Below are 24,956 nucleotides of genomic sequence, written 5' to 3' on the forward strand. Positions count from 1 at the left end.
CCTTGAGAAAGTCGCTGCCATGTTGTCAGGGGCCCTGTGAGCAGGAGGCCCCTAGGAGCTGAAAGCAGCCCCTGGCCAACAGCCAGAAAGAAAATGGGGACCTTCGTCTTACAATTACAAGAAAACACATTTTGCCAACAATAAGGAGCTCAGAGTGGACCCTTCCCCAGTTGACCCCCTGGATGCGGGTGCAGCCTTGTGAGACGCAGAGCAGGGGACCTAGCTAAAACATGCCAGGATCCTGACTCTCAGAAACCTTGAGATAATCAATGTGCGTTGTTTTAAGCTGCTACACTCACGGTAATTTGTTACAAAGCAATAGCTGACTGACCCACTTTCTCTACATTGGCCCTTCCTCCCTCCTTCCTGCCATGGGGCTTTTTACATAAGTACTTTGTTCTTACTGTATGAACATCTGTTACATCTCTTCCTTCCACTGGGCACTTACTGAATTCTTATTTATCCTTCAGAATTCAGATAACTCATCCCTCCCTCAGAAAGCCTCCTCTGACCCCCTGTCTAGATCCGGGCTCATAGTCCCATGAATGCATCTCATTTTCGAGCCTTTATTGTTGGTATAATTTTAATTTATTTAGGCCTCTGCCAATAAGGCTTAAGCTCTGTGAGCTCAGAGAATCACATCTGCCTCATTCAGGGTTGGGTGCCCGGCACAGGGCAACCAGGTCACAAATGTCAGGCAGATGGAGAACCGAATGAATGGTGCTTCTATATTCGATGCTAAATAGCAGCAGGGCCCCTTCTGTGCCCTAATGATGATGATGACAAGACAACTTAGAGAACACAGGAATCCTTAGAAGACTCACGGGGCTGGGGCAGCAGGGGCAGCTGGGGCCGAATGAACTGTGTGCGTGTGTTGGGGGGGCGTCAGTGAGCTCACACACTAAATCTGAGTTTCCAGCCTTAATCACAGAAGTGAATCTTGGTGTCTTTGTCCCTAAAACATTTCATCAAGTAATTCTTAGAGATTCTTGGCTCCTCGGCAGGCAATTCAGCTCAAGTGTGAGAATAAAGGGACGAGTGTTATGCAGCCTCGCTCCCCGCCAGCCCCGGGCCCCCCGCCCCCACGCATCTCCCCTTTCTCATCAGCTCTGGATGGTGGCCGTGCAAAAGACCACATTACAGAAAGTCTTCTGCATTACTCAGTATCTAACAATTTAAATGTTAATCTCATTTAAAAATTACCGTCACAGCAACATCTAGAATAACGTCTCACCAAACAACAGGGCGCCATAGCCTAGCAAAGTGGACACACACAATCAGCCATCCCAGGGACATACTTATGCCATAGATGTGTTGTTTATATGAAATTCAAGTTTAATGGGGTGTCCTGTATTTTATCTGACACCCAGGCCTGCCATTCAACCCTAAGAGCCTCCAAAGCAACTCCATCACCTTCAGGGAAGCCCTCAGCCAAGTGGCATCTTTATGGAGCCCTGTCAAGGAAAATAGGATAGGATTGTCACCCCAGCTTTCTTCTCTGTGGTTTTCTGATGGGGAAAAGTGTGTCAGAGTCCAGGGATGAATCCTCTCCACCCACACGGTGAAGGCAGCTTGCCGGGAGCCGAGGGAAGGGGAGGTAATGAGAGCCGCCTCTGCAGAAGGCGCGGAGGTGATTCAGCCCCTGTGGAGAGAAAGGCTCCTCTGTGGGCTGAGAATGCGGTGGGTTTGGAGTAAAGGTCTGCTCAGGTCTCGGGCACCTAAGAGAATTATCCAGTGGGGGGCTATTCAAGGCTCTGTCTTAGGGCTCTTCTAGTCGCCAGTGGCAGAAACCAACTGCCCTATGTAAAAAAGAGAATTTGTTGGCTCTTGACAAAAAGTTTCAGAGGCAAAAGTGTCAGGGCTCAGCCCGTCACCACCTCTCAGCTCTGCTTTCTGGGAACCGAGACCCTGGAGCCTCCAGAAGAATCGTAGCCCTCTTTTTGAGACTTCTGACCTCCAGCATGTCATGGTAATAAGCCTGTACTCCTTTAAGCCTCTAGGTTTGTGGCCATGCAAACCAGCAGCCCCAGGATACTCACACATTCTTTCCAGCAAGGCACCCCAGCGGCCCCGGGGAGCATATTTAATCCGTGTTTTAGGACTTTTTTGAGTGTAGCCTGCTGGTGCCTAGGGCACTGTTGACAGCTGTCACATCTGCACAAGATGGCTTAGGGGAAGAGAAACGCTCTCCAGCGCTGATAATTTTTCTGCCCCTTTTTCGATGGCATCCAGGTAGCTGGCTGGGCATCTGGGAGCCATGGAGCCCACCGCTGGTGAATTACAGCTTGTGCCCAGGACGACAAAAGAAGTCCCTGCGTGCTTCCGAGTGGCCCTCTCTGCAGTGGTGGCCACCAGCATCGTCATCCTCACCCTGGCAGTCCTTGTGGGTAAGTGGCTGAGGGCTCACACGGCTTCATACACTGGGTGGCTTGCACCGCAGCGCTCAGGCATGGCTCAGCGGTGTGCCCACATGGACCTGAAGGCTGCCCTTCAGGCCGCCAGGGGATAAGACGAGCAGACCGGGGGCCTGGGCACATGCTCTGGGGTGGGTGGCGTGTGGGCAGGCAAGTTAATACCTACGTATTTTGGTTGCCCACAGCCGGGATCTCCAAGGAAGTTTTCACAGCCGGGGTGAAATGGAGACAAATAGGGACAGGGAAATGAACTTTTTAAGAGTCTTGAGAAATTTGAGAAGTATTAAAAAATGAATAATTGTCTATATTCCCACAACACAATGATTTCCATTTCATGTTTGTTCCCAGTAAATATTCATAGAATTTAAGATGAAACATGCACTCAGAGGGGGTGGGGGTGGGGAGAGATTAACCAAAGAACTTATATGTGTATGTGCGTAACCCATGGACACAGACAATAGTGTGGGGAAGGCCTGGGGGGGGAGGCCGGAGTAGGAGATAGGAGTCAGTGGGGGAAAAAGGGACATTTGTAATACTTTTAACAATAAAGATAACTTTTTTTTAAAAAACATGCAAAATGATGACCCATCTATACAGTGTGGGACTGCAGTTATAAAATAAAGTTCTTATGTTTCAGTAGAATCTTCACAGGCCCCTGCACACTGTGCCGCATTCCAGTGTCGTCCTACATTTGTGCTGTCCATGATGGTAGCCCCGAGCCCTAGTGGATATTTAGAGTTAAATCCATTAAAATGAAGTAACTTTTAAAATTAAATTCCTCAGTCCCCACCAGCCACATTCCACGGGTGCTCGTGGCTATTGTACTGGACAGCACAGATCTAGAACATGCTGACATGTCGGGAAGTTTTGTGGCTTATCCTGAGATGATAAGGTTCTTACAGTGTTATTTGGGGATGTGAAAGTCACCCTACTTTCATGAAATGATAATAACATGTAGTAGTTTGCAGGAAAATGCTCAAAGATCTCATGTGGCAAAATAATAAATTGGCACCCTAGCCTGTTTGGCTCAGTGGTTAGAGTGTCGGCCCTTGGACTGAAGGGTCCCAGGTTCGATTCCAGCCAAGGGCACGAACCTTGGTTGCGGGCTCCATCCCTGACCCCGGTCAGGGAACGTGCAGGAGGCAACCGATCGATGTGACACTCTCACATCAATGTTTCTCTCTCTCCCTCTCTCTCCCTTCCACTCTCTCTAAAAAGCAGTGGCAAGAAATATCCTCAGGTGAAGATTAAAATAGTAATAATAAGTTGGCAATCCTATGTGGGTCCCCCTAATTTAAAAAAATATATATTTGTGGAACATCAGGAGTATCTCACAGCTGGACATAGCTCACCAAGGCCCCTAGTGGCTCTGGGCATCAAGTGCAGGAAAACTGGACTCGTGCATGCATGTGCACGTGTGTGTGAGTGTGCATGTATGCACATGCACGAGTGTGTATATATGTGTGAGAGTGTGCACATGTGTGTGGGTATCCTTGCACCAGGAAGAGGTGGGAGCAGGGTTTCACACCTTTATTCTAGAAGCACAGATACATTTGTGATCAAGAGATAACATAATCCCCAGCAGAACCCCTGAAACCAAGGAAGGCTTGGCTTTAAGGAGTACTTAAAATTTAAAAAAATTTTTTAAAAGTTTTAAAGTTAAAATGAAAATGTATCCCTTTGCCCTTTAGGACAGCTTGCAAGTTAGCCTTGTGGGGACCTGGAGGAGGTGCTGGGACCTCTCTGCTGTCTCCAGCTTCCTGAGATCCTGTGACTATATATCCAAGGGAAACTGAAAGGCTTAGTGAGATACAGAGCATAAGCAATTTTGTGTACACAATAGGATGCTTGTTTTTCTTTATTTTTAATTTCTTGAGAGACAAACCTAAAAGCAAAATTTTTAGAATTGGTTTAGAATATTTGTTTTATCTACTGAATATACAAATATCTAAATATCTGTCTAGATGAATATTCATTCAGAAGAAACAGAATTGGGACCTAGCTTTCATGGTTTATGTGGCTGCTGCTATTTTTTTTTTAATTTTTGCAATTATGATCATTTTTTGCTAGTGTGTCCTTTTGACAGTTCCAACATATTTTCCACAGTTAAAAACCCCTGTTTTCATGGTTTACATGGTTGCTACTGTATTCTGTATTTAAAATTTTATAACTATCATTCCTTGGTAGTGTGTACTTTCAACAAAGTTTCTGACAGTTGGAAACCCACGTGTTTTCAGAGGGTAGCGTCCAGGACCCTGGTCCGAGGGTCCTGATGCCCGTGGCTGTGGTCATGCCCTTACAGCATTTGGTGTCCCCTTCCTCGGGAGCAGGTGGGATTGTGGTTCCAAAGTGGAGGGAAGGTATCCTGAGGTCATTTCAGTCATTTTTGGCTGAAGTCGGCCTCAGGGCCTGGCCAGGCACATCCAGTGAGACAAGGAAAACTGGGAGTTAGTCCTGCCCTCGAGCAAAGCCTGGGGATCTGAGGCTTTGTGCTGTACCCGGGGCCTCCAGGTGGGTGATATGGGAGCTGAAAACGAGGCACTGTTAATAATCACTTAGGACAGCCCTGGGGAGTCAGCCCACCTACCAGTCTGTCAGGGGACCCGGCCCCTGGGTGGTGAGGACCTTTGAGGCCCCTCAGCTGAGCCCCACAGTGGGCTCGCTCACAGAGCCCTGGTCTTGCCCGCAGCCTCCCTCTCTACACAGGGCGTCGATGTGGAGCACACGGCCGAGCTGCACGGAATCCGGTACGCCCGCAGCCTGCAGCAGGCGGCCTCGGACTACTACTGCGCGCTGACGCCCACCCTGGAAACGCTGGTGAGGGGCACCTGGGAGCAAGGGCGCGGGGGCGGCCAAGAGCTTCCCCAGGAGGCGCTCTCATGCTGAGTGAGCTCAGCAGGGGAAGGGCCAGGTGGGCCCAGGGCAGAGAGACGCACATGGGGGAGTGCGGCAAGGCCTGTGTGGCCAAGGCTGGTGCTTGTAGAATGCAGGGAGAATGGTGTCCAATGGGAAATGACCCCTGCAGGGCTTGTGGGCCACATTTAAAGGTTGTAAATTGTCTTCTGGTGGAGAAATAAGAACCCTCATACACGCTGGTGAGAATGGGAAATGGGGCAGCCGCTGGGGAAAAAAGTTAGCTGTTCATCAAAAGGTTAAGTATAGAGTCATCCTATGACCCAGCAATTAATTCTGCTTCTGAGTATCCACCCAAGAGAAATGAAAACATATGTCCACACAGAAACCTGCACATGCATGTTCATAGCAGGAGTCACAATGGTCCAAAAGTGGAAGCAACTCGTGTCCATCAGCTGATGAATGGATACACATTGCGGTCCCTACACACACTGGAATATTACTCAGCCGTGAAGAAGAGCGAGTCACTGACACTCTTTAGAGTGTGGATGGACCTTGAACACATGGTGCTCAGTGAATCAAGTATCCATTTTAAAATTTAAGCATGAATTAATTAAAATTAACTAAAATGGTCCTGGTTGGTGTTGCTCAGTGGTTAGAGCATCGATCACAGACCAAAGAGTCGCCAGCTTGATTCCTGGTCAAGGACACGTACCTGGGTTGCAGATTTTATCTCAGCCCGGTCTGGGCACATGCTGGAGGCAACCAGTCGATGTGTCTCACTCACATTGATGTTTCTCTCTCTCTTCCTCCCTCCTACCCCCCCTCTCCCTCCCTTCTTCCCTTCTTCCCTTCTTCCCTTCTAGTCTTTCTGAAGATCAATAGAAAAAAATATCCTTGAGTGAGGATTAACAAAATAAAAAAGTTAATTAAAATGTCAAAATCAATTCCCCAGTAGCACCGACCACGTTTCAAATGCTTGGTAGCCACGTGTGGATGGGGGCTGCTATATGGGGTGGGGTAGATGTAGAACATTCTGGACTTTGTGGAATTTTCTATGGGACAGTGCAGGTATAGATGCAGGCAATGAGGACATGGACTGGTGAGTCCATCACCCCAAAATAAGCCCTTTCCCCACCAACAATCACTCATTACCCACCTCTGCTTCTAGTCCCTGGCAACCACTAACCCACTTTGTGTAGATTTATCTGTTCTGACCATGTCACCTAAATGGAATCACACACTGTGTGGCCTTTTTGTGTCTGGCTTCTTTCCTTGAGCATCACGTTTACAAGGTCCATCCATGTTGTAGCAAGTGTTGGTACTTCGCTCCTTTTCATGGCTGAGTAATATTCCAGTGTGTGGATGGACCCCATTTTATCCATCCTTCAGTGGAGCAATATTTTCATATTAATAACTTTGAAATGCCCTTCCCTGTCATTATTTGGCTCTGTGAAGTCGCTGCGTGCATTGGGTCTAAGAGGAGGTGCTTTTCTATTCCCCTTCCCCAGCTTCCTCAGGGTGCCCGTGCTGTGGTCTCAATATCTGCTGCTGTTGTTTCCGTTGTAGTTTGTAAGCAGCTTTAGGAAGACAGAATTGGAGGCCAGCTGCGTGGGCTGCACGGTGCTAAGTTACAGGTGAGCTGGGACCTCTTTGAGGCTAAAGGAAACTTGATGGACACCTGAGATGCTGGAAGATTCCTGGGAGAGGGACCCTCCCTCCACAGGCCTCTCTCCTACCTGCAGGGATGGGAACTCCAGTGTCCTGGTGCGTTTCCGGCTCCACTTTCTGCTACTAGTCCTGCAGTCACTGGACCTGGGCCTGGAGCAGGAGCTGTTGCAGCAGGGGCTCCGAGAGAGGCTACAGGGCCACGGCATCCCCCTGGCTGCCCATGGCACCATTGTGTCCGCCGAGCTCACAGGCAAGTAGGCAGTGGAGACCTCAGACACTGAGAAGCAGGGGGGAAGTGCTGTGGGAGGGGAGCATTAAATTTTAGGTTTTCAATAATCACCCCTCCCATGATAAGAAAACACATGCGTACTGCTTCACAGTTAATGGTATGGACCAGGTGTCAGCAATCTGTAAAAGGCCAGAGTATAAATATTTTCATCTTTGGAGTCCACCACTAGACTCTGCTATAGTAACACAAAAACAGCCCAAGATAATGTCTAACTGAATGGACACAGCTGTGTATCAATAAAACTTTATTTACAAAAACAAGTGGTGGGCCAGATTTGGCCCACGACTGGAGTTTGCTGACCCCTGGTGTAGAAATGAGATAAATGCTAAATTCTAAAATCTGAGGATGCATCAGACTATCAGTTTAAAGATTGATCACCTTGCCCTTGCCCTTGCCCTTGCCCTTGCCCTTGCCCTTGCCCTTGCCCTTGCCCTTGCCCTTGCCCTTGCCCTTGCCCTTGCCCTTACCCTACAGGACATTTATGGTCTCCTCCCCACCATCCCTGACACACCAGTTGAGTCTTAGTGGTCTGGACATCATCACTGCCTAATAGAGTTTTCCGTGGTGGTGGAAGTGTTTCATGACTGCGCTGTCCGCTATGGTAGCCACCAGGTGGCTATTGAACACCTGTCCTGCGGCCGGTGAGACTGAGAAACACTGTTCCATTTGGTTTCATCTTAATTGATTTAAGTTAGACTTTTAAGTGGCTCCTGCAGTGGATAGCACCGTCCTCTGCTTTGCAATTCCATGTTTTCAGAGTGTCACTGCTCACTGAATGAGCTGATATCTCCTCTCCATTTTACTGCAGGAAGCCAGAAGGGGCCACTGACAGAAAGAGACTTGAAATCAGGTATGTTTTCAAGCGCCCTTCCCTGAGCTCCCTGCCCTCTGTCAGGTTTCATCTGATTGTGGGCACTGTGAGAGGGCTCCTAAGACAGTTCCAGTGCACAAAGGAAAGGCCTGAACACGGTGAATGCTAGTTCTGCGCACCAGCCTCCTACAGGAGATGGATTTGCAGCCCTGTGTGCACACAATGTTTACAGATGAAGCACTTTGTTATAACAGTAGTCATGGGGATGTAAAGTACAACGTAGGGAATACAGTCAGTAATATTGTAATAACTATGTGTAGTGCTGGGGGTACTAGGTTTATGGGGGGATCGCTTTGTGAGGTATATAAGTGTCTAACCACTATGCTGTACACCTGAAGCTAATATAATACTGTATGTCAACTGTAATTGAAAAATAAATTAAAAAAATTTTAAATAAAGATGAGGCACTTTGAATTACACGTGGCCAAGCATTATTATTATTATTTTAAATATATCTTCATTGATTTCAGAGAGAGGAAAGCAGAGGGAGAGATAGAAACATCAATGATGAGAGAGTCATTGATTGGCTGCCTCCTGCACACCCCCGACCAGGGATCGAGCCCGCAACCCGGGCATGTGCCCTGACCGGGAATCAAACCCCGATCGCCTGGATCCTAGGTCGCCGCTCAACTGCTGAGCCACGCCCGGCCGGGCCAAGCATTAGTAAGAGAAAACATTGCTGGGTTTGGGGTTTTTTGCATGTTTTTTAAAGTGATGGAGCCCGGCCGGGCATGGCTCAGTGGTTGAGCATCGACCTAGGATCCAGGAGATCGAGGTTCGATTCCCGGTCAGGGCACATGCCCGGGTTGCGGGCTCGATTCCCAGTCAGGGGCGTGCAGGAGGCAGCTGATCAATAACTGTCTCATCATTGATGGTTTTTCCTCTCTCTCTCCCTCTCTTTTCCTCTCTCTAAAATCAATAAAGATATATTTAATAAATAAGTAAATAAAGTGATGAAAACCTGTTGCTAAAAGAAAAATCAAACAAATAATTTGGGGGAAAAAGAAAAAAAGATTAAGTGCCACCTGGAGCCTCATCGCTTTTAATATTTTAGTGACTATCCTTCCAGACTGCTCAAGACACACATATAGATACATTTATTTAGCTTCCTTAACTAGGGGTGACTCTGCCCCAGGGGACACTGGGTGATGTCTGGAAAGATCTGTAGTTGTCACAAATCAGGGTGCTCCTGGCATCAAGTGGGTGGGGCCAGAGATGCTGCTCACATCCCTCCCAATGGTGTCCAGGACAGGCCCCCACAAAGTGTGACCAGGCCCCGAGGTGAACCGTGCACTTAAAATGGTTAAAATGGGAAGTTTCATGTTGCGTATTTAACCACAATCAAGAATTTTAAATGTCACCTCTCTCTTTTTTTAAACGTGGCTCCTAGAAACGTGGAATTACATACATGGGCGCATACACTCCTGTAGCCCAGCGCTGGCCTCGGTGCTCACTGACATTCTCTGTTGTCTCCATGCTGATTTTGAGAAAGTCATTTCAGAAATACTCAGAGATGAGCAAGTGGATAGGAGATGTCCATGCTGGGGGTTCTGAGCAGAATGCGGAATCTTGCTGCAGCCAGGAAAGATGCAGTGAGGTCAGGAACTCGTTTTCTCTGCCCTCAGGTCACTGTCCAGGGCATGCCTTCTCCTGCAGGAACAGCCAGTGTGTGACCAAAGTGAACCCGGAGTGTGATGACAAAGTGGACTGCTCCGACGGATCTGATGAGGCCCACTGTGGTCAGTCCGCGCGTCTGGCCTGGTCTTGGGCCGTGTCCCCTTCCCAGGGCTGGCTGCTGTTTGTGCTCTCTGGCCCACTTTGCACAGCAACGCCAAGTGTGGGACCCTGAGCATGTCCTTAAATGTGGGGGCTGTGGGGATGAGAGACTCAGAGACGGGTGTACCAGGAACATGGCACAGTCCTGCCTTCTTGGGGTCCCGATTGGTGGTCTGTCTTGCAGACTGCGGTTTGCAGCCCGGCTGGAGGACAGCTGGCAGGATTGTGGGCGGCGTAGAAGCTTCCCCGGGGGAGTTCCCTTGGCAAGTCAGCCTCCGAGAAAACAATGAGCACTTCTGTGGGGCCACTGTCATCGGGGCCAGGTGGCTGGTGTCTGCTGCCCACTGCTTCAACGAGTGAGCCTGAGGCCCTGAGGCTTGGACCCTCCCCGTCCCTGTACCCCACCTTCCCTTCCACCCTGGAGTCCCCACTTCTCCTGGCTGTCCTTAGAGCACGTTGGGACTTGTTTGTTCTTTTCTTCTCTTCTTTTTTGGTTGAATCTGAATGCATTCTTTTTTTAAAATTATTTTTTTAGCCTGGCCTGGTGGCTCTGTTGGTTGGAGCATCATCCCCTGCACCAAAAGGTTGCGGGTTTGATTCTCAGTCAGAGCTCATACATAGGTTGCGGGTTCGATCCCTGGTCAGGGCACATACGGGAGGAAACGTATCCTTGGGTGAGGATTTAAAAAAATGTTTTAAAAATCGTGGTAAAATATACATAACATAAATTTACCATTTTAACCATTACAGTTAGGTAGATGGCATTATGCACATTCACACTGTCATCCCCACTGTTCATCTCCAGACTTCCATCTTCCTGAACCGAAACTCTGTCCCCGTTAAGCACTAACTCCCTCTCCAGCCCCTGGCTCCCACCATCTACTCTCTGTCTACGCATCTGACTCTTCTAGGGACCTCCTATGAGTGGAATCACACAGTATTGGTCCTTCTATGTCTGGCTTATTTCACTGAGCATAATGTCCTCAAGGTTGTAGCAGGTATCAGAATGTCCCTCATTTTCTTTTTTTAAAAAATATATCTTTATTGATTTCAGAGAGAGGAAAGGAGAGAGAGAGAGAGAGAAACATCAATGATGAGAGAGTCATTGATCGAGCCTGCAACCCGGGCATGTGCCCTGACCAGGAATCGAACCCTGATCTCCTGGATCCTAGGTCGATGCTCAACCGCTGAGCCACGCCCGGCTGGGCATCAAGACTGAATAATATTCCATTGCATATATATATATATATATATATATATATATATATATATGCATAATATTTTGTGCTCCTTAACATTTCTCACCCTAACTCAGACCTGTTGGATTCTGTCTTTGTTTAAAATGCTTCTAATTCTCACACCATGGATTTTTCTTGCATTCATTATGCTTTCTGACCATGTTGCTTGAAACTGTCAGTCTTGAGGACTGAGCTTTGGGGCACCCCTTAACATTTGCCCCCAGAGATGCCTCCCTCTCCTAACCCCCGCTCTTCAGCCCTATCCACAGGAGCCTCTGAACTGCCATTTGTTTGTCCTGCAGGTTCCAAAACCCCACGGAGTGGGTGGCTTATGCTGGCACAACCCAGCTCAGCGGCTCGGAGGCCAGCACGGTGAAGGCCCGCGTGGCGCAGATCATCACGCACCCCTCCTATAACCCCGACACAGCCGACTTCGACGTGGCGGTGCTGCAGCTGGGCAGCCCCCTGCCCTTCAGCAGGCACGTCCAGCCCGTGTGCCTGCCGGCCGCCACGCACGTCTTCCCGCCCAGGAGGAAGTGCCTGATCTCGGGCTGGGGCTACCTCAAGGAGGACTTCCGTAAGCACCCCGCCGGCGGCCAGGAGCAGATACGGCCACATGCCCTTCTTATCCGGATTCCCTCTTTGGGAATTCACCCACTTGCTAACACTTGGGACCTCAGGTGGATACAGATGGGAATTTTGTGCTCATTTGCAGATATGCACAGAACAGTGAAAAATCTGAGTTGAGGACAAGCATGTTCTCATTTAAGGTGGGACAGGTGATGCCCTACCTTCTTGTTTCAGCCCAGACTGTAAACTAGGGTCCTTTCCATGGACGTTTGCAATTGATTTCATGGTATATTTATTGCCATGTTTTTGGGTGGTTTTTGTCTGTTTGCTTTTTTATGCTTTTTGTGGCTGATTTTGCTGCCTCCCAAGCACAGAGCTGACGTGCTGGCTAGTGTAGCAGAGTGCAAGAAGGCTGCCACGTGCCTTCGGGAGAAAATGTGTGTTAGATCAACTTCCTTCAGGCTTAGAGTTCGGTGTTAATGAATTGACACTGTTCTGATCAGGAGACAAAGGCAAAGGGTATTTATGAGACAGGGAAGGGGAATAATTACATCCATAGAAGGAAGGTATTGCTATTGGTGCAGGTAACGTAACATAGTGATATTTATTCTAAATGTTTTAAATTTTCAGTCAGTAGCTATCAGCCCAGTAGTCATAATATCTGCTTTCTTGTTATCTTTGCAAACAGTTCTTTGGGACACAAGGTTTCCGTAGGCCCAGTCCAAAGGTTATTTTGCCTTGTGTTTTTTTTTATGTACCAATAAAGCTTTATTTATAAAAACAAGCAGTGAAAATTCAATCAAAAACAAGCAGTGAGTGTATCTAGCCTGAGAGATATAGCTTGCTGACTCCTGCTCTAAATTGCAGTGAGGTTAGTGGGAATAAAGATATTTCACATGGTTATTTTGCCATTTTTACATTCCAAGGTTTGATGTATAAGATGTACAAGTCAGTTCTTCTGGGGTGGCAACTCGGGCTCTATTTTAAAGCAGCTCTGTTTTTTTTTGACAAATGTATATTAAATAAGGTGTTTTTAAACAGAAACATACATAACACAAGGTTATGTGTCAATTACTTGAGGAAAATGTTGTGATGAATCTCACAGGAACCTGACCTTGCATTTCCTCAGGAACAGTAGTTTCATATTCATTAATCCAGGGTTTGTGGCAACTTTTGAGAACTGAACTGCCTGAAATAATGAGAATTGATTGTGCCTGGATGGTGATAGGTGCTGAGGCTGCAAGAAAAATGAATTGGTGGTGGGAGGGACAGGTTTAGGAAAGGCCCAGGAAGGTGACACCTCAGCTAAGACCTGACTGATGAGCCAAACCCAGGCAGTCAGGAGACAGGAAAAAGTCCCATCATTGAGGAAAGTTCTCTTGGACAATGCTGATCTAGAACATTATAGAGCTACAGTGTCCAATACAGTAGCCACTAGCCTCAGTCCAGTTCAGTAGGTATATAGTTTTTTGTAGATAGTGCCTGTCAATGACTCGAGCCTGGGGGTGAGGGGTCCTTGTACAGGAAGCCCTAGGGCTCCCCGAGTTCAGGGACTGAGAATCAGACACAGCCGACCTTCTTAACAGGGCCCACTGGCCTGTGTTTTGGGCTTTTCTCAGATCTGTGCCTGCCTGAGAACAAAGCAAAATCCTAGAAGATTAGGATTTTTGTGATAAGGAAAGATATTTGCCACAAGAACCTAATCAGGAGGGAAAGTAGTTGATGATTAAACTCAATCAACAAACATTTGAATCCCTCCAGCTCACTTTTCCGGGACTAGGCAGGAAGCAAAACAGACAAATCCCCGCCCAAGTGGAGCTCACAGCCCAGACCAGCGCCGTCCAGCAGAACTTTCCTTGGTGACGATGTGCTCTGTGCCGGGGCCTCCACTACAGGAGCCGCCAGCCCCATGCAACGTGGCCAGTGCAACCGAGAAACTGAGCTTTACATTTTATTTCATTTGCGTGCATCTAAATCTACGTTTAAATAGTCACGTGTGGTCACTGGCTACTGTACTGGAAGCGGCAATTCTAGGGGCAGTAAATACTAAACAAGATAAGTGATAGATGGTGATAAAAGCAGTGGAGAAAAGAAGCGAGGATGGGGATGTGAGGGGGGCTGCAATTTTAAATAGGTCAGGCGAGGCCTCCCGGAGAAGATGAAGAAGGCAAGCAGATTCCTCGGGGACGATCATGCTAGGCACCTGGAACAGGATGTACGAAGGCCCTGGGGTAGGTGGTCTAGTCTTGGGCATTTAGGCTGAGCCAGGGGGAACACACCCTCTAGGGTTTGAGGCTAAAAAAGTATATAATCTGATTTAGTGTTTAGCCAACATGGCACTGGCTGCTGGGCTAAGAAAAGATTCCAGCAGGTAGGACTAGAGTAACAGCAGCTATAGGTAAAGGGAACAGGGATGTGGAGCCCAGTCTTGGGATGTTAACCTGGACACCTCTTAGCTGTCCAGGTGGAGAGTGTTATTAGTGGGTATTTGTAAAGCATTTACTCTTTGCTAGTTTCTGAGGCTGGTGCTGCAGCATCTCTGCTTGCAGCTGGGGAAATCGAGGCACAAAGAAGAGATGTTCTTCAGTGTTCCGGCTCAGGGTGACTGCCCGGGGCCCTGGAATGCTCACCCCACTTGTCTCTCCCATCCCGGGCAGTGATCAAGCCGGAGATGCTGCAGAAAGCCACCGTGGAGCTGCTGGACCAGGCCTTGTGTGCCAGCCTGTACGGCAGCTCACTCACGGACCGGATGGTGTGTGCCGGCTACCTGGATGGCAAGGTGGATTCTTGCCAGGTGAGCCCCAGTGCCCACAGGGACCCCAGATAACACACCACCCAAGGAGGCCAGCTATAAAAGTCCCCCAGGTTTCCACCCCGTGCCCCCCCCAAAAGGGGGAGTCCTCACAGTTTCTGGTCCCTCTCCAGGATGTCCCCTGCTTGATTTTTAGCACAACTCTGGATTTCCTTCTTTGTAGTTTATATTTTTGCTCTCATTTCTAAAGCCTGGTGGGTGAGGAGAGACTGCTACATGTGCTCAGGTTGCCATATCAAAACCGGGACCTGGAGGAAATGGGAAATAGTAAGAGTTCACTGGTGATGGTTGGAGACTTGATTTAGGGTGGTGAACATACAATAAATACAGTGTACACACGGTGTGTTGTAGAATTGTGCACTTGAAACCTTACAATTTTATTAACCAGTATCACCTCAATAAATTCAATAAAAAAATAAAATGTGCCCTGGCCAGGTAGTTGAGTTGGTTAGAGCATCGTCCCAATACACTGAGGTTTCGGGTTCGATTGCATAACTAAGTGGAATTTATCTCTCCCTCTCTTTTTCTTTCTCTCTCCCTTCTCTCTCTCTAAAAATCAACAAATTAAAATTAAAAATTAAATGGGGAAAAAATGAGAGAACGCTTGTGTTTGAGAATGTAAGAGTCAAGGTGAGCTGGGTGTGAGGAGAAAGCAAAGGACCGCAAGACAGGATAAGTGAGGGCAGATCAGCCACTTCAGGAGAATGCCACAGCAGCCAGTGAGCTGTCTGGAGGCCCCAGCAGGGCAGCCATACTGTCAACCTAAACAAGAGGTGACATTGCCAAAGATCTAGTGAGATTAGGAAGGGAGGGGATGTTGCTGATTGGGGTGGGTTTTTAACTGCTAGTGGTACAACTGAAAGAGATCTTAAAGGTCCCATAGTCCAACTGTCCTATTTTAATTTTACAAAAGAGGAAACTGAGGTTCTGAGATGTGAATTCTCAGCCCACATTTTCTTCTGAGCTTGTGTGGGGAGAGGTCACCATCCTGGCAACGTTCTCTGACCCTGCAGCTCTGGGACTTGCATTGGCTGAGGCCAGGGAGGCCTGACCCCTCCTGAGGGTATGCCTTTGTCTCTTAGGGTGACTCAGGAGGCCCCCTGGTCTGCGAGGAGCCCTCTGGAAGGTTCTTCTTGGCCGGCATCGTGAGCTGGGGCATTGGTTGTGCCGAAGCCCGGCGTCCCGGGGTCTATGCCCGAGTGACCAGGCTGCGAGACTGGATCCTGGAGGCAATTGCCATGGCAAGCAAGCCTCCGGTTCCCACGGTGGCTCCTGCCCCCGCCACCCCCAGCACTGCCTGGCCCACCAGCCCCAACAGCAGGGTGGTCAACACCCCCACCAAACCCACAGTGGCCCCCAGCTCTGCACCTCTTGACTCAGTGACCGCCTCTAAGCCACAAGGTATTTCCTGGGGAGACAGGCAGAAGTAGGCATCTGCTCGCTGCAGGGTTGGATCGATTGGTACTGGCTTCCTGAAGCGTCGGTGGGAAAGAGATTGATCAGTGATGATGGTGATTGATCAGTGATGTCTGTCACGAGCACAGGCTAACACACCCACGTGGCATCCTTCAGATTTACAGCCTGGCAGTCATGCAGTCCAATAGGGTAAACACAGAACACCCCAAAGGGTCAACAACAGGCTAGTGACCATGACTGTGGAACCAGGGTGGGAGAGAGACTAAGTTTTCATATATGGGGCCCTTCCAGAAACACCACTTACATTCAGCGCATAATGGACATTTTAATATCCAAGAACTCTCACTTCATTTTTCAAAATTTTCCTAGACATGCTTGCAGGCTTCTTTTCCCATGTAAGATCAGTTTATCTGGGTTTTTACTTTTATTTCATTTTTAATTGTGGTGACACACACAACGTAAAATCAACTGTAGTAAACATTTTTGAGCACCCGGTTCATTAGTTAAGACTATTCGCCTTGTGGGCCTTGGTCTTGAAACACACTCTACATCTGTCTTCACTTTGTGGCTTCCAAGGACCCAGATCTGATATTGATTCTCCTTTAGGTCCCACAAACCTACTATGCTCTGAGCCCATCAAAACTCTGCTTCACAAAAATGTCCCCCACACCCCACCCCGTCCCAAGATCCCACAATAGCCTGACTTTCCCCTCCCACCCCCAACCATGGCTTTGGTGTGCTGGCCCCCGCCTTACAGCGAGCTCATAAACCTCGCCTTGGGAGCTCTGGATCTGTCTGGTGGGGCTTAGTCTGATGGGACCAGGGCCCTCTATAATTTTATCTTCTCATTTTTAACCTATCCCCCCTGGCTGTGCCACATACTTGCTACCAGACCTTAGGACACTTGGGCACCTTTAAGCCTCGTCTTATTCATCTGTATAATGGGGTGATTTGCCCTTGCCCAGTCAGAGCCAGGAGGCTGCGCCCTGGTGTCCGAGGCCTCTCCGGGCCCAGGTGCTCCCACTTCTGAGCTAAGGCGCCTGGGCCCTCTTCCCTTCCCTCATAGAGTGCGGCGCCAGACCAGCCATGGAGAAGCCCACCCGGATCGTGGGCGGGTTCGGAGCCGCCGCTGGGGAGGTGCCCTGGCAGGTCAGCCTCAAGGAGGGTTCCAGGCACTTCTGTGGAGCGACTGTGGTGGGGGACCGCTGGCTGCTATCTGCGGCCCACTGCTTCAACCAGTAAGACCAGCCTCGGCCCAGGAGAACTGCTCAGCTCGCCCCATCATCACTGGGCCCCCTTCCCTCCAGCCCTATCAAATCCCCAAGCGTTCAGAAACCACTTATGACCAAACCTGTGGCCATCTGTGCACTAGGGTCGCCACGGCAGAGCCCTCCCAACATGGCCCCCACCCCACCCCGGGCTCACAATCCTAATGTCTGGATGTCCCAATGCAAATGAGAGGGGGGAACATGAAGAAGTAGGGTGCTGTAGGGGAGCCATCTCAAGGGCCCGAGCCTGGGCTGCAGCTTCTGTCAAGCTGGTCTTTGTGGAACAAATAGGGGCTACCTGGGGAGGGGACAAGGGCTCCTTCCCTTGCACTGCTCAGCCGGGCAGCATTGACCTTTGAGAGCCATAAAACTGCAGGGGCCTCTCAGGCTGCTGGGCCAACTCCTCGTTCCAGACAAGGAAATGAGGCCCATTTCCCTGCCTTGCCCCCTGTCCCCCAGCCTGGGGCTGTTTTGGGGGAGCAGCCGTGTGGCCCCTCCACCCTCCTGGTGCCCCCCACCCACCCCGAGCCTGGGCCCTGCCGCCCTGCCTGGCTTCCTGGGGGCAGCAGGTGTGTCTGAGTGGCCCCTTGTTGGCAGCACGAAGGTGGAGCTGGTGCAGGCCCACCTGGGTACTGTCTCTCTCATGGGCATCGGCGGGAGCCCGGTGAAGATGGGGCTCAAAAGGACGGTGCTGCACCCCCAGTACAACCCCAGCATCCTGGACTTCGACGTGGCCATCCTGGAGCTGTCAGGGCCCTTGGTCTTCAACAAGTACATCCAGCCTGTCTGCCTGCCCCTGGCCATCCAGAAGTTCCCTGCGGGCCGGAAGTGCATGATCTCCGGATGGGGTAACACGCAGGAGGGCAACGGTGAGTGCCTGGTGGGTTCTCTGCGCCCACTGCCTGCAAGCCACTGCTCTCCGCACTCCTCCCGGGGTTGCAAACTCCAGCCGGAGGCCCAATGCGGCTGTTTTTTATATATAACATTTTACTGGCACACAGCCATGTCCATTTGTTTACAGATGGACCATGGTGGCTTTCCTGCTACAAAAGCAGAGCTGAGTAGTCCCAACAGAGGCTGGCCCGTAAAGCCAAAAGTACTCTGTGGCCCTTTCTAGAAAAAGTTTCAGAAACCTTGTGCTATACCCTTCAGAGCCCCCAAGAGTTAATGCTTCCTTCAAAAACTCAGAGTGGCCTCCCCTCAGGTCACCCAAGGTGCTAGGGAATCAGCTTGGGGACAGTGGCGAGATCCTAGGGCTCTGAGTTGGGACTCTGGGCTCCACTTCTTTCTTGCTATGTGACTCAGTTTCCCAGCAACACTGTGAGCCTCAGTTTCTTCATCTGCAGTATGAGGATGGCACCTTTCGGAGCTAAACCTGATATTGAACGGTGATCACTCTGGGTCACGGGGGGGGGGGGGGGGTGTCTCCTTTTCCTGGCAGCAACGAAGCCAGACACTCTGCAGCGAGCGTCCGTGGGCATCATAGACCAGAAGGCGTGCAGCGCCCTCTACAACTTCTCACTCACAGACAGGATGCTCTGTGCCGGCTTCCTGGAGGGCAAGGTCGACTCCTGCCAGGTAGCATTCAGAGGGCACTGGGTGGGATTCGGACAGAGCGCCCACACCCTCCCCCCCGGCAGTGCTACTTGTATGGACTCGATAGAAGGAAAAGGATTTTCAGTGCAGGGAAAATTGGGAGATGAACTAATGTCTTTAAATGTATAATTTAGAGAAATTATAGTATGTCCCAGCAGAGGATGAGGTAGCAGTTTAAAATTATGTAGTAGGCGCTGGCCGGTGTGGCTCAGTTAGTTGAATGTCATCCCACGCACCAAGAGGTCACCAGTCCGATTCCCAGTCAGGGTGCATGCCCAGGTTGTGGGGTCAGTCCCCTGTAGGGTCATGCTGGAGGCAGCCGATGGATGTTTCTCTCTTCCTCTCCCTTCCTTTCTCTCTAAAATCAATAAAAACATTTTTTTAAAATCTATTTTAAAAAATTTTATGTGGTAGATATATACAAAATATATACATATTTAAATATATCTATATATACATAAGGTAAAATTTTATATACACATATTTTAAAATGTACAGTGTATAGTAACTGAAGAAAAAGCTAATCACAGATTAGTACACATATGACCACACTGTCCAACAGGATCACTCCTGGGGAGGTGGGGCATGGGGATGAGGGTGGGGCTGTTTTAGTCTCTGGGTCCCCATGCCATGTCCTCTTGCTCCCCTGATGGGCCTCTCCAACTGTGGGAATTAGGGAGGTCCTGGCAGTGACCTCTGCAGAGAGGTGACAGATGGTCACAGCCAGCCCTCTTTCCTTCTTTTTAGGGTGACTCTGGGGGGCCCCTGGCCTGTGAGGAGACCCCTGGTGTGTTTTATCTGGCAGGAATTGTCAGCTGGGGGATTGGCTGTGCTCAGGCTAAGAAACCTGGCGTGTATGCTCGAATCACCAGTCTGAAAGGCTGGATCTTGGACATCATGTCCTCCCACCCCCTCCCCACACCTGCCTCCTCCACCATGAGGATGCCTGCCACCACCATTCACATCCCCAGGACAATGGCTGGCCTCACAGTCCTGGGGGTAACAGCCAGCAGACCCACCCTCTGGACCACCAGCAGGACAAACAGCCAACCTGCCAACAGGACTGCCACCGCCATGAGCACAACTACTAGGGGACAGACACCACTTCCAAATGCCTCAAGGACCACCAAGGACTCCAAGCTACCAGGTACTGGGAGGAATGGAGTGACACGTGGGTGGCAGGGGTCCTATATCGGTCTAGTAGGGCTGCTGTCACAACATCCCACAGGCTGGGGGCTTAAGCAACAGACATTTACTGTCTCCCAGTCCTGGAGGTCAGAAGTCAGCAGGGGTGGTGGAAGGGCTGGCTTCTCCTGAAGCCGCTCTCCTTGGCATGTGGACAGCTATCTTTTCCCTGTGTCCTCACATGGTCATTCCTCTGTGTGTGTCTGTCCTGATCTCCTTAGGACACCAGTCATATTGAATTAGGACCCACACCAATGACCTCATTTTACCTTAATCACTTCTTAAAGGCCTTATCTCCAAATTCTGATGTCCTGGAGATCAGGGCTCTAACTATGGCTCTTGGGGGGACACATGTCTGCCCATCATCCTGATGGCCAGGGACATGGGCACGGGCACTGACGGGGCAGACCTACACCATCTAGTGGCAAATGCCTTAACCTGCAACCCCTGGCTGCTCCCAATTTAAAAAGGAAACTTCAGGGGCATGCACCATAGTGCATGGGAGAGTCCCTGACTGGGGTTCTCCATGAGGGGACTTCTCCATCCCCTCATCCCATGCTCATAAGGCCCTCCTCTGTGCCAGACCCCATGCCAAGCTCAGGTACAGCAGGGACCCAGAAGGCTGAGAAATAAACTCATAATAGAATGGCACATAGGAGTGAAAGGAAGACCAAGCAGGACAAAGCTGGAGCACAGGAGTGCGGGCTGAGGAGTTATCTAACTGGCTAGTAGAGACACAGAGAGCGAACATAGCCCTGAGATCTTTTCACTTGTGTCTAAAGTGCTGAGTTCATTTCTATTAACTATTAATCAGAAATATATGAAACTACTCTATTTGTAGGTAAAAAATAAAGCCCTATCAAATACAGGTAATTTCATTTGGCTCGAGCTAAGACTAAGTTAGCAGAAGCCATCTGTAGTGTCTGGGGGACTAAAGAGAATACATTGGCTTCTGCATGACATGGGATTTGCCAGGTGGACCCCAGGTTAGTGATCCCACCCATTCCCCAGGCAGACATTAACTTAATCCCCAGCAGGGGGCATGCAGGAGGCAGCTGATCAATGACTCTCATCATTGATGTTTCTCTCTCTCTACCTCTCCTTTTGTCTGAAATCAATAAAAATATTAAAAAATATTAGAGGTGACATGTTGAGTCTGGAACCCTCTTATCTGAGCCCTGCACCTGGAATGGAAGTCAAGGCAGTGTTTTAGTGACTTAGACCCTCCAGGCCCTAGGGGGACCTTTCCTTCACAGCATTTTCTGCCCGTCTGGGTTTAGGGTACAAGGTTTCCAGCAGGGGCACTCAGAGGACTGGGGTGTTTGATACTGTATAGCTGTAGCTGTTCTTGAAAGTTTCTTTTTAACTCCCCAGCTAGCTTTAGCTGGGTTGGGCCTCTAGCCTGATGATTTCCCCTTTTCCAGTAGCTGTAGGCTGTGAGTTAACTTGGGGGCCCATAGGTGGAGGAAGGCCCTGAAATGGCAGGCATTTTCCACTGTGGGGGCAGCATTTCCAGGAACGGAGTGCAGCTTTCATCAGATTCCCCAGGCCCCTTGGTCCAGGGCAAGGTCGACATGGTGTCAAAAGGGAAGAGGCAGTAGGGCTAGCACGGATGGGGCAGGTGGCCTTTTGTCTCCCCTCTTCTTCCAACCGAGCTGGGGGAGGAGGGCCTTTCCTAAATCTGGAGGGCAGGGGAGGCAGCTGGGTGCTGAAGAGTGGCTGGGCAAGGGGACAGGCTCTAGAATGGTCCTGTGGGAATCGGGTGGGTAGGAGTACCCCTGGTGGGTGGGTGATGAATCCCTGCAGCACACTCTTGAAACCACCTGGTGCTTTCTACAATTGTTCTGAGGGTGAACCTTGTGCTGGGCAGAGTGTCACAGCTCAAGGGTGTGTGTGAAGACAAGCTAGCACGGAAGCTGGTGGTACAGGCAGGGGCCTTCTGGCAGTGCTGAAGGATGTACAAAAATCCTGAGCCAGCAGGGAACCTGGCTCCTAGGGAACTGAGAGATGCCTGGGAAGGGGCGGTAGTGGGAGAGGACACTATCCTGGTCCCCATCCAGGGAGGAGGCAGAGACCCATAGTATTTGAAAAAAGCCTAGAAGAGGCGCATTTGTAGGACCAAGAGCCAAGTCCAGTGTTTGTGCAGAGATTTTTCAAGGCACTCACACACACACACACACACACCCACGAGAGGCACTGTGCAACTGCCCACGCCCTGTGCCCGCTCCCCTGCAGACTGTGGCCTAGCACCTGTGGCAGCGCTGACCAGGATCGTGGGCGGCAGCGCCGCAGGCCTTGGGGAGTGGCCATGGCAGGTGAGCCTGTGGCTGCGGCGCCGGGAGCACCGATGCGGGGCCGTGCTGGTGGCTGAGAGGTGGCTGCTGTCTGCTGCACACTGCTTTGACGTGTGAGTCCGACCCGCCCCCAAGGCCTCGGTCTGTTGCTGGTTCACCAGGACCGATTTGTGGCCCCCAAACTTACTGTGTCATGTCTCAGCACCTTTCCCTGTGATGCCCCTACCTCCGCAACTGAGACCCACCACCACCCCTACTCCATGCAGCCCACCCCTGCCCGCTCACCACACAGAGCTGCGGTGACTTAGTCTTACACGCACACCACTGCGGCTACCCCACACTCCCACACCCCACGGCTGCAGCCTCTCCCAGTCCAGGGCCAGGCTTGCTGGTGACATGGGGTTTCTGGGGAACTGAGACATCTCCATCCTCCAAAGGCCACACACTGGGGTGTCCCCTTCACGGCAGGCTGCGCAGTAGGGTGGACCAGGCCAGGGGCCATGACCCCTGTGGAGATGCACAGCTCTTGGGTGCACACTCTGCACCTTGCAGGGCAGGGTCAGAGGGAATGGGCAGGCAGGGCAGGGGGCCCTCTTGGCCACCAGAGCCCTAATATTGGGCAGAAATAGACAGTTCATGTCACCTCATTGCTGTGTGTGCATTTCAGGCATAGGCTCCCCCATCACTATCCTAGGAGGAAGGAATGACTCAGCCCCATTTCCAAATGAGCAACCAGGGGCCCAGAGAGGTCAAGTGCCTTGCCCAGTCCCTGACCGACCCCCTGGGGCACAGGCAAGGACCTGACCACAGTCCCACCAGGCAGAGTTCAGAGGAGCCCCAGGCAGGTGGTAACTGGAACTTGGGGATCTGGGACGCCTGTCCCCATGCACCCTACAGCTATGGAGATCCCAAGCAGTGGGTGGCCTTCCTGGGCACACCATACCTGAATGGCGCTGATGGGCAGCTGGAGCGTGTGGCACGCATCTACAAGCACCCCTTCTACAACCTCTACACACTCGACTATGACGTGGCACTGCTGGAGTTGGTGGGGCCTGTGCACCGAAGCCGCCTGGTACGGCCCATCTGCCTGCCTGAGCCTGCACCCCGGCCCCCTGATGGGGCGCGCTGTGTAATCACCGGCTGGGGCTCGGTGCGTGAGGGAGGTAGGCGAGCCTGATAGGCAAAGCCAGGCCCTGCACCCTCAGGGGTTATTGGTCTGGGGACATCAGGAAGGCCTCCAGCCTGGTCCCTTGTGGCGCCACGGCCCTTTCGCTTGTAGGCTCCATGGCACGGCAACTGCAGAAGGCAGCTGTGCGCCTCCTCAGTGAGCAGGCCTGCCGCCGCTACTACCCAGTGCAGATCAGCAGCCGCATGCTGTGTGCCGGCTTCCCACAGGGTGGGGTGGACAGTTGTTCGGTGAGCACAATTTAAAATTGAAATGGGGCTCTGTCAGGGTCCAGGTCTCATCCATCGGGGGAGAGTAGGGTACTGGTCACTCTAAAGCCCACAGCCAGGACCCACTCTTTGGTGCAAACTTAGGCTGATCAACCAGGGAACCTTTCCGGCCATGAGGTTTCAATGGACCACCATTTATTGGGCAGCCATTACAAGCCAGTTCCCACCCTACCACATCCCTACCATGGCTCTGCAAGGGAGGGATTTCCAGGCTGCAGTGTAAAGCCATTCTGCTAGGGAACCTCAGTGGCAGGTGTCCATAGATGTCTGCCTGCCAGATGAATGGCTTATCCTAGCATTAAGCCAATTCCCAATAAAAGTGAGGCTCACAGAGCTAGTCACTCAATTGGGGGTCACATGGGGAGCCCAAGCGACACTCCTGTGGTGTGCAGATCAGGTCAGTACTCCCTTGGCCCCAGGGCTGCTACGGGGGAGGGAAGGAATGCAACTAGCCTGCTCTGAGTGCCTTTCCTCTCTCCTCCCCTCAGGGTGATGCTGGGGGACCCCTGGCCTGCAGGGAGCCTTCTGGCCGGTGGGTGCTAACTGGGGTCACCAGCTGGGGCTACGGCTGTGGGCGGCCCCACTTCCCAGGTGTCTATACCCGAGTGACTGCTGTGAGAGGCTGGATCATGCAGAACATCCAGGAGTGACCACCCCATGGCTGTCCAGGCCTGGGAGGAGAGATGTGAAGGCAGTAGGAACCAGCCAGCCACCAGCCTGAGAAGGGGAGTCCAATTCAGGTGGTGGGCAGGGGGGTGCTGCCGGTAGCGGAGTACAGTTTTACTGTATATTTTGTTCCAATAAAAAGCCCCTTGATCCCTAGCTTACTGGCTCAGCACTTCCACATCAAAGGAAGAACCACTTGCCTGCCCATGACCCAGGGCCCAAAGATGGGATGAAGGATGGGGGCTGGGGGTCAGCCTCATCTTCAAGGCTCCTTTTTGTGTGAATACATTCCCTCTCATCAAGGGAACCCAGTAGCAAGCATGGAAGGGGTGAATTGGGGCGAGGGGAGGGCAGAAACAAGCTCAGTCTGGGCATGGGACCCAGGTACCCCAGACAGAGGCCTCCTACAGGGAAAAGACACAGGACTCTTCTCCACCCCTCCCTCATAAATTTATTTGTCAGCCCACCCCCAAGAGGTCACAGCTCACGTGGGGTCTAACTATAGCCCCAACCCCAGGTCCACAGGAGGACTCTATGGCCAACACTTTGGGAAATTCCAGGACCCCTAAGTCCCCAACTACA

The 24,956-nt window shown here is 50.9% G+C and overlaps 1 protein-coding gene across 3 annotated transcripts; it reads left to right on the forward strand.

Annotated features, from left to right (window-relative positions):
• Positions 1-2,257: 2,257 nt before the first annotated feature.
• Positions 2,258-24,358, forward strand: TMPRSS9 (transmembrane serine protease 9). Of its 3 annotated transcripts, XM_087816622.1 has the most exons (19): positions 2,258-2,387; positions 5,104-5,231; positions 6,837-6,904; positions 7,013-7,192; positions 8,040-8,077; positions 9,724-9,837; positions 10,059-10,230; positions 11,415-11,689; positions 14,340-14,476; positions 15,577-15,895; positions 16,977-17,148; positions 17,776-18,047; positions 18,620-18,756; positions 19,522-19,921; positions 21,876-21,878; positions 22,195-22,366; positions 23,151-23,416; positions 23,533-23,669; positions 24,197-24,358. In XM_087816622.1, the coding sequence occupies exons 1-19, from the start codon at positions 2,258-2,260 to the stop codon at positions 24,356-24,358; spliced, it is 3,282 nt and encodes a 1,093-aa protein (XP_087672748.1). The 3 variants fall into 3 exon arrangements, with proteins under 3 accessions (XP_087672748.1, XP_087672747.1, XP_016065250.2); XM_087816621.1 differs by lacking the exon at positions 21,876-21,878; XM_016209764.2 differs by lacking the exons at positions 6,837-6,904; positions 21,876-21,878 and having other exon boundaries at positions 5,104-5,230; positions 7,046-7,192.
• Positions 24,359-24,956: the final 598 nt, after the last annotated feature.

This window comes from Miniopterus natalensis, chromosome 4 (assembly GCF_054644295.1).
Source record: "Miniopterus natalensis isolate mMinNat1 chromosome 4, mMinNat1.hap1, whole genome shotgun sequence".
In the NCBI taxonomy this organism is placed as follows: Eukaryota; Metazoa; Chordata; class Mammalia; order Chiroptera; family Miniopteridae; genus Miniopterus; species Miniopterus natalensis.

Bases quoted from the DNA above. Each gene is read 5' to 3' on its own strand.
- TMPRSS9 (XM_087816622.1), top strand. From the start codon at position 2,258: ATGGAGCCCACCGCTGGTGAATTACAGCTTGTGCCCAGGACGACAAAA. The intron at 2,388-5,103 runs GTAAGTGGCTGA...TCTTGCCCGCAG, and splicing joins CACCCTGGCAGTCCTTGTGG to CCTCCCTCTCTACACAGGGC. The intron at 18,757-19,521 runs GTAGCATTCAGA...CCTTCTTTTTAG, and splicing joins GCAAGGTCGACTCCTGCCAG to GGTGACTCTGGGGGGCCCCT.